General features: G+C 31.1%; 1 protein-coding gene across 1 annotated transcript; it reads left to right on the top strand.

The window, feature by feature from the left end:
- The first annotated feature begins 3322 nt into the window (after window positions 1–3322).
- Window positions 3323–16790, top strand: LOC129216406 (proton-coupled folate transporter-like). The gene is made up of 5 exons (XM_054850620.1): window positions 3323–4253; window positions 5806–6042; window positions 12158–12241; window positions 15928–16084; window positions 16637–16790. Exons 1-5 carry the CDS (start codon window positions 3323–3325, stop codon window positions 16788–16790), a joined length of 1563 nt encoding a protein of 520 aa, XP_054706595.1.
- The last annotated feature ends 1264 nt before the right edge of the window (window positions 16791–18054 follow it).

Raw genomic sequence — 18054 nt, 5'->3', positions numbered from 1 at the left:
CGGTCTGTGAGACTGCACCTCCCCTGTTAAGGGTTAAAAAAATGGGTGTTTATTTACAAGATGAGGTATTGTATAAGGTTGTATAAAAACACTTGTGATCCAAAACTGTGTTTAGCGTACAAGAATAAAATTTCTTGATAAAACAAAACGACATATTTCTTAAAAATTCTGGATTTATTTTTTAAAAAGTAAAATTGAACTGTTAATAAATATTATTTAAAATAATTTTTCCCAGTTGTACTTTCATTATTGATGACTCAAAAAATAAATTTAAAATACCTTCATTTGTTTTTCAAGCACTTATTTAGAGACTGTAATACCTTTCCATGGTATTTAATTTTAAATTTTCGATAAACTTTTATTAATATTTTCTAGTATCACTCCACGCAAATACAAGAAAGGTTTTAAACTACCAAACGACTTCAAGCAGATATGAAATTAGCGAAAATAGTTGCAAATCCAGTTTGGAGAATTTCTGAAGGATTTTGGAATAACCGAGTTATTTCTACTATTATTTCAGTTTGGTGAAAGTGCATGTTTTGTCTAACTGATAATATGTAACCTAGTAAAATAATTAGGTCTGCGTAAAACAGTTAAAAAAATTACGAACGATTTTGACATCTGATAAATTAAAACGAATAACATGTGTTATTGTATAATATCAAGTTATTAAACAGTGTAATCATTTTAATCTATATCTGATGACATCAATCGAATACTCCGAATGAACCTCCATAAATTATCTTATCTTGATTTTAAAAACTTAAAAAGGAATTACTTTTGCCGAATGCTGATTGAGATAATACTTGTACCTGCGTATAAAATATTCACAGTGAAGGTTTTTTTTTTCAGTATAAACCTACTTTATCAAAATTCTACAAAATTATGCATACACATAAGATAACACTTAGCTCTTTCATCTGTTTGCATTTATATTGCGTAAGCAGTGGGTCATTTCGATAACACTTATTTGAAGATAAATCTTATGAGCTAATCTGTTTCGCATAATATAAGAACTTTATATTTTTATACGTACAATTACTAAAATTTATTTTTTATAACGTTTATTTAGCTGAATAATCAAAGGATTTATTTGGTTTAAAATAGTGTATAATTTTTTCAAAGCTGAAATCGTTTTGGGTTAAAGTATAATTAGTTTTATAAACACTAAGGCTTCAATAATGCTATCAAATTTTTAAAAACATTAAATTTACAAATACTATAGAAAATGTTATCATTAAAGTTTTTGAAAACTCATTACTTTTGCAAATAGTGGAAATTAAAAACACATAAAAATTCATTGTAATGTGGAGATAATCAGCACAGCCGAAGGAAGTTCAGAAAACTGAAGTTTTCATATTTCAAAATCTTTTTTTTTTTTTTTTTTTTTTTTTTTGCTTGCGTTAAAAGTATTTTTTACTCTTCTGCTATTAAATGTTAAACTATGTTCTTTACTGTCATGAAATGCAGTGTTTTAAATTATTCGAAAGTTAATCGTCTTCACATTTTTTTCTTTATTTTTTACACATAAACATACATATTACATAATTAAACATTGCACTTTAATGAGCACTTCTTTGAAAAACCATGCTTCAGGCGTTGGAATTCAATAAAACATAGTGAATAGTTTTAAAAAAAAGACCGTTTTTCCGTAATAATAAAGATTTTTTTTTTTTTGCAAGAATTTTGTTTTGAAACACTTTTTTGCTAATTAAAGAACATATAAAATGTAGTGGAGACTCTCCTTCATAAGTTCAAAAAATCAAACGTAGATTCATCTAAGTTCAAAATGACCTTTTCAATAAACGAAAGTTGAATGAAACAGAAAAGAAAGATAACACCACACGTAACGTGGCTAGATTTGTAATTAAATATGAAAATAATTCATCTTTTCTCTTCAAGTTCAATATGGAAAAGATTTCACTAAGAACAATAATAGTATTATTTTGCAAACAGAACTGTTTTATTCTAAAATGCTGAAAATAGTAAAAAAAATAACTTAAAAGAGCAAAATATAGTTTACATTTCTTGCAGTTTAGTAAGTTTCAAGTACTCAGCAAAAATGATTTTTGAGCATGCCAAAGCTTTGTCAGTCCATTTAAAGTAAGTGTAAATGATATTAATGCATATTTCTATTTTCTATCAACCTGCTATTGCCAAGATCGTCCTAAGGGAACTTTTGCTATCTTAATTTATCCTCCACTATGTGGTCTTCTAAACATTCTTTGTTTTGGAATCTACCCCTAGCAGTCTTGGCTAGAAGTCAGAGCAGTGTGACTGAAATTGGAAGGTCCTGGGTTCGAATCCGGGGTCGGGCATGGATGTACTTTCTCTCTCCTGTCCTTGTCCTATCTTTATGTGAATGTGTTATTGTGCTTTGAATGATTGCCCACCTTATTAACGGGTCCTTGTGGCGTAGTGTACTGTAGAAATCGGATTTCCCACCTAATTACGGTACAGTTCGAAAAACAAAGCAGCCCACCCCAAATGGCCAGTTTGGCTGCACCAGGACAACAGTAAAAACAACAACATACTCAAAACAATTCAGATAGCATAATTACATATATTCTAGTTTCGTCAAAGCATGCCATAAAACAATTTAAATTATTAAAATGATTTAGAAAAATAATTAAAATGAGATTGCCAAGTTAATAATAAGTCAGATGAACCTTTAACCAACTACGGTAAAAAGTTGACCTTCGAATAGACTAACTTATTTTGAATCCTCTAACTTACTACCTTACTTTAAATTTTGTCATGATCCTATTGATATTACGAGTACTTAGTACGGTTCTTCGTCAAAATAGATTAGTTGAAAAGTATATTTAGTAAAAATTCTTATCGTCACTGAACTCGAGATATTTTTAACGTCAACGCAACATTTACTGCAGCTTTAAGATGTTTGCTAAGCTCTTTCATATGGTATGGTGTATTGCTTTATGTGTCTTGCTAATGTTTGCCTAAACAAACATGACAAACCAAGGGTTTGCCAAAACCCTTATTAGAATCACTATTAGAGAAATTTCACTTTTTAGAAGAAACTGAGAAAATTTAATCTTTTTCAGAGAAATTTTAGAAAACTGGTCATAGTATCATCCTGCTACTACTTTTTTTGAACTCAATTCCTGCTTATATATACTATTTGTTTGTCTTAGTATACAATCTTTCTTTCCAATAATTTATCTTTGTTTTTCAATTAATTTCAGTACTTGTAAATATTTCTATTTCTTTTCAGATTGCTTTTGAATCACTGAAAATACTACAAAATATTTTCACAATGTTAACCAAAAAAGGAAATTTAGTGATCAACTCGGAAAAAAAAATGAAAAGTGAGGAACCAATCCAGCTGACGAATTTTACCACACTTACTGATGGGCAAATACAAATATCAAGTTATGAAGATGAAGAAGACCATCCATCAAAGCTGGCAACAATTTTGTCAGAAATAAGGCAAATGAAAGTGGAACTACTGATGTTTGTGTATACACTTTCATATGCTTTAAGAAGTGTGTCTCAAACAACCATTATAATAGATAAAGTATGCTTGGTTCACTTCAATTATTCTTCAAGTATCTGCTTTAATATTTCATACTACCCTGATGTGAAAAATGAGGTTGTGAAACTAGCCAATAATTACCTTCTTGGATACAATTTCTTGGCATTTCTAACAAGCTCCATTTTAGTAATTTTTATTGGATCATGGAGTGATAAATACAGTCGTAGGGTACCTGTAATTGTTGCTTTAATAGGAATGTTAATTGACGACGTGGGAACTACTCTTTGTTCTCTGTTTATGGATACCAGAGTTGAATTCTTGTTCATCCACGCTTTCATAAATGGACTCTCCGGAGGTTTCATAGCAATAATGGCGGTACTATACAGCTACATTTCAGACATAACAACGGTAAGCAACAGAACAATGAAGTACACCCTATTTCAAGCATCTGTCGGTCTTTCCATGCCGATCGGAATAGCTGCAAGTGGATATATTTTCAAATATTTTGGATACAATGCAATATTTTTGATAGCAACCGCTGGGCATGTTCTTGCACTTCTTTGGGTTGTATTTTTTGTTAAAGAGACCAGAGGCTTGGAAAACACAGAAAGTTGGAAGTTGAAGTTGCGAAACTTATTCTCCACCGAAAATGTTATCGCCAGCTTTCATGCTACAGTAAAGAAACGTCCAAATCAAGGGAAGAAGCAAATTCTATTCCTGATGTTCTGTATGAGTATAGCTCTTTTGCATCAAGCATGTAAGTAAACAAGAAATCATTCTTTTTAATTCAAAGCGCAGACTTTGTTACGGATTTTTTAAAAAAAAAAGCTATAGGCCCAGTTGTTTGTTGGCCCAATAGGGTGGCCCAAAGCGGTTAGGTTTGGGCCACCCTCTCCTAATGCTCAAAAATTTTGGTTTTTGTATTTTTATCGCAATAATTTCGGTTTTCTTTCCTAGCTGGGTTCTTGAACTTTAACATAAAAAGTGATTTTTGTGCTATTTCAAACTCAATATTTATTTAATTTCAAACTTTACAACCATGGAAAAAACCCGCTTTGCCCTACCTATGTTTCCAACGCGAGTAATCACCCCAAGCATGTAAGTAAACAAGAAACATTCTTTTCAATGGAAAGGGACGTACACTTTGATCCAGAATTTTTAGAAAAACGGCAAATTTCTTATGAAGCATAAGAACAGTTAATACAAAATTTAACTATGTTATTATACTGTATGTAGGGTTTTTAATTAAAAGAAGCTCTTAATACAATGTTAGCCATATTTTCGAAGTACTAGTCGCTTTTACTACTAATGTTAAATTCGATTACGAATAGCGTTTCATTAGTCGTTGTGGTTAGAGTTAATAAGAAACCACAATCAAGTAGCAAAGCATGCAATTTCAGCATAGCAAACATAAAAGAAAACATCGTTTAGCCCCAACATGGCGGAAGTGCCACTACTTGGTCTACGATTCAGGGCCTTGCAACACTGCTGTGGGCGAATGAAGCGCAGTAACTGCATTTGATTATTTTTCATTTACTTACATTTCTGCCATCTATTGTTCGTTAGCTTTATCGTAAAAACTTACTAATTTGGTTTTTGATGAAAAAAAAGAAGCACGGAAATAGCGTGTAACTCCAACATTTCCCTTTTGTTAATATTGAAGCTGTAACGTATTTTTTTTTTCTTTCATATATCTCGAAAATTCATTTTTGCAGATACTGCAGTTTACTTTCCCACGACAGAACAGTTATTGAAATTCGCACTACGTTAGCCTGAATAAAATACCTATGACTTCTTTACTCGTAAAGTTACATAAAACGCCTTCTTATCTCCTATGACACGAGATTTTACACAAGTACGGCGAAGATCACAAATGCATTCCCTAGTATTGATTGTATTACATTAAGGTTAATCTATCAATAATTTATTTTATTAAATTGATGTCTTCCGCGTCCTACAATTCTACCATTTATAAAGCAAAGTTCGCAAAATCTCTTGTAGCAATAATATGAATTCGTTAGGCTAACACCAGTACTTTATTACCCTTTAATTATGTTTAAAGATTATAAAATATATTTTCATGTTCTCTAGGACTCACCCTAGTCCTCGTGCATCCTATTTTGCTTAGAACCAGGACAAGAAATTAGATTCAAAACGTGGATGTGGCAAAAAAAATTTAAAATTCGTTTTAACTAAATATTGCATTTATTTCCGTCAAATATAACAACAATAATTGATGAAAACTGGTCTAACGCAACTAATATACATGTAATCCTATACAACTAATATAATGTATGTTTTATTTTTAGCTGTTGGTACAATAGGCTTTTCTTACGTTCATCATCGTTTTGACTGGGACAATACAAAATTTTCTACTGTATTCGGAATCTTTACTATGGTAGGAACTTTTGCTACTCTATTTATTGTTCCAATGTTTAAGAAGATGAAGCTTGGAGATTCGACTCTTGGATTTGTTGGATCGATTTCAGCAATAAGTAAAAGCCTTCTCATGGGATTGGCAACAAACGAATACCTTTATTACATAGGTAAGTATCATAGATGTATGTACGGCTACACTGATGCTTAAAAACCATTACACTTTTTCATAAGTTCGCAAAACTTCGTCTCAAAATGTAATAATTCACAAAAACAAAAGTAGTTTTTAAGGGGTTTTTCCCATAATAGAAAAGTATTGAAATGAAATATAATAAATTTGATTTTTCAAGAACTATGAAAGCCCGTACACATGAAAACTTTAAAGTCACGCAAATCGGAACACGCAAATCGGAACGCAATCGGTAAATTATGAAAATGCATTACTCTAAATAAATAGAGGGAAAAAATTCTGTACATTTTTAAAGGACTATGGAACAATATAAATATAAAAACCAAACTATATTAAGCACACTAGCGAAAATTTATCAAAGAGCATTAGCATAAATGAATACTAGATTAAATTTCTAAATAACTTATATAAGAAAAAAACATAAAGTTGTAATTTTATGCAGAAAAAATGAACTATAGCCTAATCTAAATTATACTTTCATTTCTTTACTAATATTACATGTATTTTTGCTATGTATAGCACTTGGTTTATTGTACTACTGAAATTAAAAACTGTCATAATATACGTATTACGTTTTTAAACAAAATAGTAACTTGTAAATTATAAGCCAAGTAAACGTATCAATAAATTGAGCATATCTATAAAATGTTTACATCTTTATAAATAATTACATCTTCTGTTGATCAAAGGAGTTTAAAAAAGGCACTGCTTAAAATACTGAAAACTGAATTTTAGTAATAAAAAAAAGAAAAAAAACAAAGATACAGCCAGTGTAAAGATTGACCCTCGTGGCGTCACTTACGAGCAAATTCAATCCACATGCAACATGTCGTTATTTGTGTAGTGTACAGGATGATATAAAAGTTTGGGGAATCAGAATGATCCAAAAGTTCGGTATAATGATGGGGAAAATCATCTAATACGGCACAAACGGAGACATTCAAATTTCGTACTGATGTAACTCATTAACATCATTCTTTATCGTCTATGAGCCTCATTGAATTGGATTGTTCACTTGCCTGACGGTCTTTTTGTGCGTAAACTTTAGTGTTTTTAAGTTTTCTTTTGCCTGCATTACACCCTTACGTTGCACGCTGAACCTTATCGATTCATTCTCCGTCATACGATATTTGTAAGTACAGCATTTATCATTCTAGGTTTCAGTTAAATTTTTATATATACATTGATACATTTTATAAACCTGTCCAAAGAGACACCATTAAAAAAAACGTGTCTTTGGTGTCTTGTTGTTGTTGTTGTTGTCGTGTCTAATGAAGTGCAGAATGTGAAAAGCCTGGTGGCTTAAATGGAGACACAAATGGAAAGCTAACTATCATGTTTTATTACTAAAAGTAGCTGCGTGCTCGGAGTTGCACGGGCTACCTAAAAAATGAAAGAGATGTCCAGTTGATGTTTTTGTAGTACTCTGACGTCAGTTTTTGTTCAACTCTGTTCCCTTTTAAGAAATTTAAACAATCTTAATTTAATGTGTTTTTTTTTTTTGATTAAACAAGAAGGAAAATGAGAGTTATTATAAATCGAAAACTCACCCATGCGAAGGGAAGAGTCCAATAAAATAAACATAATTAGTCGCACATCTTAAATTTACCTAAATATGAGGCTGGTAACGATAAAAAAGCTTACATTACAATTCGCAACTCCAGAGCTCAAATACGCTACCTTGCGGTGGTAAACAATTCAACTGAAAAGGTAAAACATTCCGTTCCACGTGTTTTCTTTGGGGTAAATTATAGGCTTCAGACAGTTTGTGATGTAATGTAATTTCAAAGGAATAGAAAAGAAAGCTTCCCACAACACGACGAAAAATGACTGTCAGTCACTAAGCTTTAAAGTAAAATATAAGTTACGGCATTTGTTTGTTTTACATTTTTCGCCCGCCATTAGATATTGACTACAGTGCCCCCTATGGGTTATTGGAGTTGCGAATAAACAAACATAAGTAAAGAAACAACTTTCATATGCTGAAAAGAGTAAAGAACGTTGGCTGTAAAAAATAAAAAAAGGGCAGACGATAAATAAAGGTTATGTCCGAATAGAGCAACCGATTAACCCAGTTGGTTGTTATGATAACGTCAGTCTCACTGAAATAATTGTTGAAATGTTATTTATCAACAGAAATGTAAATGGCAACAGAAAGAAATCAACATAATTGCTTAGAATAAGAATGCCGAATAGAGAAACGAAGCTAAATTACAATTCGCAACTCCAAAGAACTATAGGGGACACTGAAGTCACTGTCTAATGGCAGACTTAAAAACCAAAACAAACGCACATGGTAACGAAGAAAATGCTAAAAGTGTTGTGATTTTTGTTCGTACGTATGATTTTTTAGCTTTATTCTTTTTAAATTAATTTTCAAAGTCTTGTGGATATTCTGGCCCACGTAGAAAGAAATGAGAATTCAAGAAGCATTACTAAACGTCAAAGATTAATGCAAACTACGTAGTTCGTAGTTCTAAGCAGCTATTTCCACGATGTTGAATTCAATATTTATCAATTCTTGATAAAACTAAATAATGATTGTGGCCTGACAAGAACAACAATTAATGCTAGAAAATTCAATATGACATTACAAATTGTTATCGAAAGAAGATGATACTTTTTTGCCTTGCTTGGCTAGCGCTTATTGTTTTCCATTTGTAGCCGAGTTATTTCTCTCGAATTCGCAACTCCAACGAACTATAGGGGGCACTGCAGTCACTGTCTAATGGCCGACTTCAAAACTAAAACAAACGCATGTGGTAACGAAGATAATGCTAAAAGTGTTGTGATTTTTGTTCGTATGTATGATTTTTTTCGCTTTATTCATTTGAAAAGATTTTTCAAAGTCTTTTGGTTATTCTGACCCATATAGAAAGAGATTAGAAACCAAAAAGCATTACGAAAGTAAACAATTAATGCAGAACACACAGTAAGTTGTTCTGAAGCAGCCATTTTCACGATGTTGAATTCGGAATTCATAAATTTTTGGTTCGCTTCGAACGGCATTTTCATTTTGTACCGTTTTTTCTATACATTAGTACATATTAAGTTCAGTTTCGTGACATTTCCGGCATTTGTTGACATTTTTGTCACATAGTGCACATACGTGGCAGACTGTCAAGAGTAACGTTTAACACTAGATAATTTATTTCTATGACTATATGATTGGATATCCAAAGAAATCATGCATTTAATTCATTCGTCTTGGAAATGATTTACCTGATATGCGAAATCATGTCAAGATACATTATTCTTTCACACAATTTTAAAATCATAACCCTATAAACAGATTTTTCGCGAACTTTTATTTTTTATTGTTCAAATTCTTAACGTTCTTTCTGGATTTTTCAATCTGTTCTGCGATAAATATTTTCAAGAAAATTTATTTGCATACTGTCTATTTCAGTAGGATACTGTAGTAACAAAGGTTATTTAAATCATTTATGTGGAATTAGGTTAAGGAAAAGTGTCCAGTCAATGTTGTTAAGTTCGTTTTTTTTTTTCATCGAATTGAAAAACTGATATTTATTCAAATTCACTCAGAACAAAATAAATAAAATGTGTACTCACAATTTATATATGGTGGTAGTTTTCTTTTCAGTTGATTGACCATTATTTCTTTTTACTTATCGAATTCTGTAATCTTACTACCATTTTATTCCACTCATGATAAAAATTAAAAATGGTTTAACTAAAAACGCGAAATCTCGCCAAGGCTACTTTGCTCGCACAATACCAAAACTATAACCCTAAACAAATTTGGCGAAACCTTTCAGCTGAGAGTAAAAGGAATAAAGTAAATTCTTTCTCGGTTAAACATTTTTCATTTTGTTCTACGATAATAAATTCAAGAAAATATTTTGCATACTGTCCATTCCAACTAAATGCTGCTGTAAAATATGATTAGTTAAATTAATTTAAGATTAAAAAAAAACTCATATTCTTACAAATTCATACAAAACAATAAAAAATTTTACCTGGTATAACGTTATCCAATTTTGAGAATCCAGAGTTTTCTTGTTTACGCTTCCACCATTTAATACTTTTTTGAAAGAAATAAGGAAAACTAACATTATTTTGAGAAGCTCGAGAATACTACTAAGGGACGAATTAATTTCTGTAGCTGAAAGCAAACTAAGACACATCGATTGCGTTAATAAATACTCAGAACAAACTGCCTGTGTTTACGTCAACAGACACACGTGGAACGCAACGTGGCAATGTTTTAGTTCCATCGGCAGTTTTGTAAATCACCGCAAGGTAGCGTATTCGAGCGCTGGAGTTCCGAATTCCCGAATCGGTTAATTTAAAAATTTTCTGTTTCGATTTTTCTAATTTCTGAGTTACGATTTAATTGTGTCATGTTATGCAAATCATCAACAAAATTCTCACGGATATATGGTGGTAGTTTTCTTTTCAGTTGATTGACCATTATTTCTTTTCACTTATCGAATTCTGTAATCTTACTACCATTTTATTCCACTCATGATAAAAATTAAAAATGGTTTAACTAAAAGCACGAAATCTCGCCAAGGCTACTTTCCTCGCACTATACTAACACTATAACCCTAAACAAATTTGGCGAAACCTTTCAGCTGAGAATAAAAGGAATAAAGTAAATTCTTTCTCGGTGAAACATTTTTCATTTTGTTCTACGATAATATATTCAAAAAAATATTTTGCATACTGTCCATTCCAACTAAATGCTGCTGTAAAATATGGTAAGTTTAATTAATTTGAGATTAAAATAAAACCCCATATTCTTACAAATTCATACAAAACAATAAAAAATTTTACCTTGTATAACGTTATCCAAGTTTGTTAATCCAGAATTTTCGCTTTCACCAATTATTAAGGAAATAATGAAAACTAACATTGTTTTGAGAAGCTCGAGAATACTACTAAGGGACGAATTAATTTCTGTAGCTGAAAGCAAACTAAGACACATCGATTGCGTTAATAAATGCTCAGAACAAACTGCCTGTGTTTACGTCAACAGACACACGTGGAACGCAACGTGGCAATGTTTTAGTTTCATTTGCAGTTTTGTAAATCACCGCAAGGTAGCGTATTCGAGCGCTGGAGTTCCGAATCTAAACAAAAAAAATGCTCTAAAGAATAGCTTTAAGATTTATATTTCAGAATAAAAGAGAAAGTAAACTAATTTAAAATAAAATTCTAGATGGAAACGTTGTTTTAAGATTAGGACAGCAGCCAAAAAATCCCTTTTAAAACAATTGTTAGAATTTTATTATTTGCTAAACCATATGCCAAATGGCAACAGGAAAGAAATAAAAATTCCTGAATAACATGATGTTAATTAACTTTTTAAATAATATCTCTGCTAATTAAAGTCGTACAGTTACGAGATTGGTCCTATTGTTTTCCTAGGAAAAATTTGAATTGATCGGTATTTCGTTCGAGTCTCGACTCGCAGCGATTTTTGAGAAGATCTATCTTCAGATGGACAGACAGACAGGTGGACGCGAACAGATTTTAATAGTATGGATATCGTAAATCATGCTTCAATTCAAATATGGAATATAAAAGTTTTCAATTACAGGAATTGAGTATAAATAATCGCTATGTGAAATACTTAGATATTTAATAGTAATATGTATCAATCACTCAACAATAATTTTAAAAACACGGAAAAATATAATTTTTGATAAAGTTTTGATTTCGATCTGAAATGTATAGTTTTCATATGAATACCCAATTTTATCCAACTGGTTGTCAAGACAAACGAAAACTTGGCTCGTTTTTCAGAAAAATATTTTCTATCTCATTCTTATATATTTATTTTATACAATCGTGTGTCTTGATAGTCTATCTCATGGAACTGTTATATAAAAAAATTTCGTTTGTTTTTCTTTAAAATATTTCTTCTGCGAGGAAAAAATATGTCAGGGTCACTGTTTTATACAACTTTCTCTTAAGTACGGAGATAAACGACGATAGACATAAGCGAAGGAACTTGCCGTTTATCGAATTCTTAAGCTGACTCTTTACCACTTTTGGATGACCAGATGTAGAAAAATGCACCATCATTGATCATATATAAATTTACCGTATTCATTTTTTTCCTTTAGCAAATATGATTGGAGTGTTGGACATGTTGGTACCTTTGGCTGGCCGTTCCAGAATTTCAAAAATTGTATCAAAAGATGATATAGGTAAGTTATGTTAAAACAACGTGACAGTCACAAACCGTTCCTCTGAAGTTTTGAACAGGTTGCAGTTACTTACGAAAGTTAGTCCACGGAAAAATCACGAAATGGCATTGCACTCACCTTAATGCGTATTTTCTGAATTATATCCAAAGCTCTTTGCAGCTGAATAAAACTAATTTGAAAAAATTCAATAATGTAAGAACTAAGGCCGTTGCCAGGATATTGTTTCCCATTTTTTTTATTATTTTTTGAAAGCAAAGGTGGTTCCAGACATGTAATACTACATTTTATACTACAATCACCACCTCATAAAATAAATTTATAACCTTAAATGATATTTATGAACTAACTAGTAGGAAAAACAGTTAACACTGAAAAAAAAATCTTATGCATTAAATTTTAAAACACTACCAAAATCAAGCATTTAATCAAAAGTATGACTTTATTAAAAAAGGAAATTTGGATCATGTAAATATGTTTCGCCTCTTAATGAAGTGTACTACGACGTTAATATTTAAGGTATTCCCGTTTGATTCACTGAGTATGATTTTTATTGAATTAACAATAATTTAAGAAACAAAAAGGAATTTGTATAATTTATCCCAAATGCAAAGTTGTACGGAGAATAAATGACTTTGTTTAAAGAAAAAGTCTGTAAAATAAGTGCACACTTCAACAAACCGAAATGAATTATTTAGTATGCTTTATCAAACGTTTAATAAATTTCGTTCATTTTCATTTATTTGTTTATGCTTATTAGTTTCATTGTTTATTACTTTTTTTAATGTTACTGAGGATAGAAAATTCTTTAGAACCTTTCAATTTGGGAAATCCTGGTTACAGCCCTGATTACAACAAAGAAAAAATTTAAATGACGCTTTTTTTAGTGCAATAGTTTAAAACTGCACACATTTAAAATTAGAAAAAATGCTACAATGAGGTCACGACCCACAGGTTGAGAACCACTGTTCTAATTTAAAACACCGGTCTTTACATTTCCTAATTTTTGTCAAAATATTGCAAAAGAGCGGATTAGTTTCACTTTTTAATTTTTAATAAAAATACACCACTTCATCATAGACGCCGCCATATTAAAAAAAACTACTTTGTAGATCAAAAAAGTGACATGGTATACACTTTTAAGCCCAATTTCGATGAAATATTTTTATTTTAGAGAAAGAAGAAATAAAACATCCTCATACAATATTTATTCCCAATTTAGCTATTATTTTTATCGAAGTAAGCGAAGCGTCATCTCTCAACGATATGCGCTACTTTTTGCGCAATAAACTCTTGATTTTTCACGTTGTTCGTTCTCCGTTTGCAAAAAATGTGCAAGTTTTAAGTTGGTAACATTGCATTTTCATCTGAAGTACACTTATAAGATGGTAAATACAAAAATTCATGTGGTTACAAGACATGTTAAACGACTTTACAAGATACAGATTACTTCTGTGGTGTCTAATATTGCGTTATCAAGGCATTTAACGCTTTCCGAAGTACCATATGCCTATATACAGTAATACAAACATAGTTATGACGTGTAAAGCATTTATGAGAAATAATATGTGTTAACCGAGAAAAAAGTATAAATAAAATTTATCACAGTACTTTAGATTTATATTGCTTTTTTATATTGTAATATTATATCATAATTTCATTTATGTAAGGTATATGACTTGGTTTAAAAAAGTAAGGTAACAAGAGCCTACTGAAGATAACGAAGATCATCAGAGCTTCCAAACGATACGGGTGGATGGAGCCGGGTGTCCTCAAACAGGGCAAAATATGAGTAAGAAAATGGCTGCGTTGATAAAAACAAGTCCCGCCAATGAAAAGAGAAGTGTGATTTTGCATTGGGGGGGGGGGGTATTGGACCACTTACCTCCCAGTCAATAACGCGTACGAAGGGATTTTCATCTCATTGGACCTATAAAAAGTGTTGGATTAAGAAATTATCGTCAAGGATGGAAAACCACATATGGAACGGCCTGTTAAACCGCTGCAACGATTCTGAACTGCTGACCTATCAAGCATTTTTTTAAATGTCCAAACAGATGGAAATACTTTGCTGCGAGGTTCGAACTGTAAAGAGAGTAGACCAATACCTTCCAACGCAAAAACCTTATTACACTTACTGTTTCATTGACGGGACATGTTTGCGTCAACTCAGCCAAATATTCTAACCGACATTTTGTCTTGTTAGTGAAAACCTAGCGCCATTCACTGCTATCGTTTAAACAATCTGATCATCTTCCTTATCTTCAGCGTGAGTTTTTACCTTACAGAGAATCTGAACATTCATCAGAGCTCTTGTTACCTTTTTTCTTTTTTTTGAAAACGCTACGTATTTTTCTTCTCCTGTTTCTATACAAAGCTTTCAACTGGTTTTATACACATGCATAAAATAAATTTATCCTTTCTTTCTTTTTAAAGTTTCATAGTTTTTTTTTCTTAAAATGTTACCGGCATTCAGCGCGTACATGATATATATATAATTTTTTTCAAAGATTGCTTTGAACGTACGAAGAGATTATTAAAGTATCAATAGCACAAACGCATCTTAATTAGCGGTAGAAAAAAATATGGAGTGTCGGGTTCATTAGCATCTGTTTGAAAACATTTTACGGTAAAATTCTAAAAATTAATTTAGTGTAATGTAACCCGTTGCTGTTTTTTTAGGAGAAAATCAAAGAGAAATTGATCGGTGATATTTTTCTCATAAAACTTTCAGTAATTCCGTTTTATTTAAAAGTACTCAAAAATGACAATGTTTACTAGTTGAAACCGAGGAATATTTTGAGGATATAAAGTTTCGTAAATTTTGAATTAAAGAAACCAAATACTATCAAAATTAGATATTAGCTCATAAAATTAGCTCGTAATTAGGTATATTTTTACGCAAATTGTTAATTATATATTTTTTGTTCTGAAAATAACATTCTTTTAAAGTTTTGCTTTAAAACATTTATGATACATCAACGATAAAAAAAACTTATTCACAAGGCTCTAACATATATTATAATAAATAGAAATTTGATGGTGTAAAGTAACACACAATTTCTTTTTTAAGGATAGGGAATAACACTTTTGTAGAGTATATAATATTATCGCAGAAAATGTGTATTTCAAAAGCAATGTCAGACTATTTTCTGGTGAATACAAGTTATAAACTTTTTTTTTTTTTCCATTGAGTCATTTTAGAACTGTTTCTCGTACAAGTAGTGGATTAAAAGCAAAACAACGGAATTTCTAAACATTCCTGAGATAACTATGATGAAACATAGATACAATAATAAAAAGAATGCTACTAACGCCTTAACTTTTGGTTTTTCATTCCTTTTTTTAAATAAAATAAACATCATGTTTTGTAATCCAGGAACATTTTTCAGACACTTTAAACATCCAACTCCTAGCTTTAAGCAATCAATACATAGCTTAGATAGTAAATAATTTAAACACTACAGTATACACTTATTCTTGTAGATCCCTTTCCGTGCCTATTGTTGATATTCTGAGCAAAAAAAAAAAATATTTTGCTTCACTTAAAAATATAAGACACACATTCAGATTATCTTTTGTCATCTTACTGTGCAGTTGCTTTCCCTAGATGCAAAACAAAATCTTAAATCAGATATGTTAGTTTTTTTAGCACTGCTCTCTAACAGTTTTTATTATTTTTATTCCAGGCAAAATATTTTCTTTTCTCTCCATGGTGGAATCAGTACTTCCATCTCTAGCCACTGCTGCCGTGTCTCAAATCTTCAACGCATCTTTAGACTTTTTTCCTGGATTAGTTTACGTTATTCTTGGTGCAATCTCGTTGATTTCGGTAGGAGTATTCTTGTGAGTATACAATGTCTGTATATTTCCTTATTGAAATTAATTAAACAATACGATTTTTTAGCAATGGATTTTTTTAACCCGGATGTAGTCGCATCTCTTTATATTTCGTTAGTGCTTCCGTTTCGGTCTTTTCCCCGCCCTAACGATCCATGACACGAAAAAAAATTTTTGAATGATTTCTTTTAGTGTTTGCTTCAGTAAATATAATTGATACCATTTACCATACAAAAGTATGTATTGAAGAGCAATACTTACACTTACGCTGGAAGAAAGTTACTGTCGAAGAGCTAGGTTCTCGCGCTATTGGTCTAAGGGGTTGACAAGCATATTCGAAAGCTATGCAGTCTTGAAATTCTAAAAAAAATCTCAAAAAATTGTGTGAGAGTTGAGGAGTTAATCAAGGGGAGGTACACAGATGGACCCCACTATCAATATAAAGGCTGGTGTGATAGAGCGAAATATATGACAACGAGCGGAAACAGACAAATATGCGACTATTTAAGTGTTAAATTTTGTTCTCAGATATTAAAACAAATTTCTGTAATTTTTAAGGTGGATAACACGATTGCCAAAAGCAGATTATGATGAAAAGGAAGATGTTTTTGATGCTGTCGAAGATGTTCCAGATAAAAACGGCAGCATAAAAATAACTGATGACGATTCTAGCACAAACAACATAGAGGATACAGAACCAAAGCATTTGTAGTTCCAGAAGGCAAGGGTATTTCAAGATTTATTTATTCTTTGCCTGTATGTTAATGTATTGTCTAACATTGGAATACGACATTAAAGTTATTTATTATTATGTGTTTCTGAACATTTGTTGATTTTATCTTGAGAAATAATAAAAGTTGTTTAGCTCGCCGAACTGAATAAACGAAAAGCATACAATATTTTTTACAAGTTAACAACGTTGCCCTCTGTAATAAAAGTCATGTACTTTTTTATTGTTGGTAAGAATTTCGTTTTTGTTTTAAAAAAACATTTATTCCTCTTTAATATACTCCTGTAAACACATTACACTCTGAGAAAGTAATAACGAAAATATCGAATGGCGGAACTAACTGAAAAGTCGATTTTTAACGCAGTGCAAAGCTAAAAGAAACGCTCTTAATCTAAAACTCTCGTGATTTGGAGGGCAGAATTATAACTAAAAGTCAGAAAGCTGCAGTTGAAAAAATACATTAGGTTAATTTAAATGGCTCAAGGCAAAAATGTGACAAGCCACAAGGAGTGACTTTTCAATCAAAACTTTTGTTTTGCATAACTAAAATTAAAAATAAACATGACAATGGATTATGTCATTCGGAGAAAAACATGTGTGGTTTTAGTATTGCAGAATATAGAATGTAAAATGCCTTTGAAAAATTCTACAAATTTTTTTTATAAGTTGGAAATTGGCCGACTAAAAAATTCATATCATGTGGCATATAAGTTTCTTGCTCCGAGCCCTTCATTTGAATAAATTGTCTTTCACTCGTTCTTGTACTTAAACATTCATTTAAAATGAAAATACTGCGCTTAAATGATGATAAGTACTTATCATAAAAATCGAAGTTAAGTTTACTAAATCATTTGAATAAGATTCAGAAGGATTCTTTCACCAAGTAAGATTTTAAAATTGACTTAAAAAACGATTTTAGTTCGCACATCGTAATACGAAGCAATTCCAAATCTTCTTGAGATAAATATAAAGAAAATTCTTTAACCGGTTATACATAGGTTAGTATACATAGAGGGATATAGCTTCATTAGTCACAAATAAAATAAATTAATTTCAAATATATTACGAGAGAGTAAAGATAGATAATTTTAATTTCTTTTCGCAAACAGCAAGATCTCGCAAACATCAGCCACAATCTGAACATAAAATGAAGTTAAAAGACCATTATTACGCTAAATGCTTTCTGATAAAAGCATGACATTTTCGTTGGATGGGACTTTATCTAGATGTAATAGTTTTTACAAAT

The sequence above is a fragment of the Uloborus diversus genome, chromosome 2 (genome assembly GCF_026930045.1).
Source record: "Uloborus diversus isolate 005 chromosome 2, Udiv.v.3.1, whole genome shotgun sequence".
In the NCBI taxonomy this organism is placed as follows: Eukaryota; Metazoa; Arthropoda; class Arachnida; order Araneae; family Uloboridae; genus Uloborus; species Uloborus diversus.
Note: the sequence above shows the minus strand (reverse complement) of the source record. Positions and strands in the feature narration are given on the sequence as shown.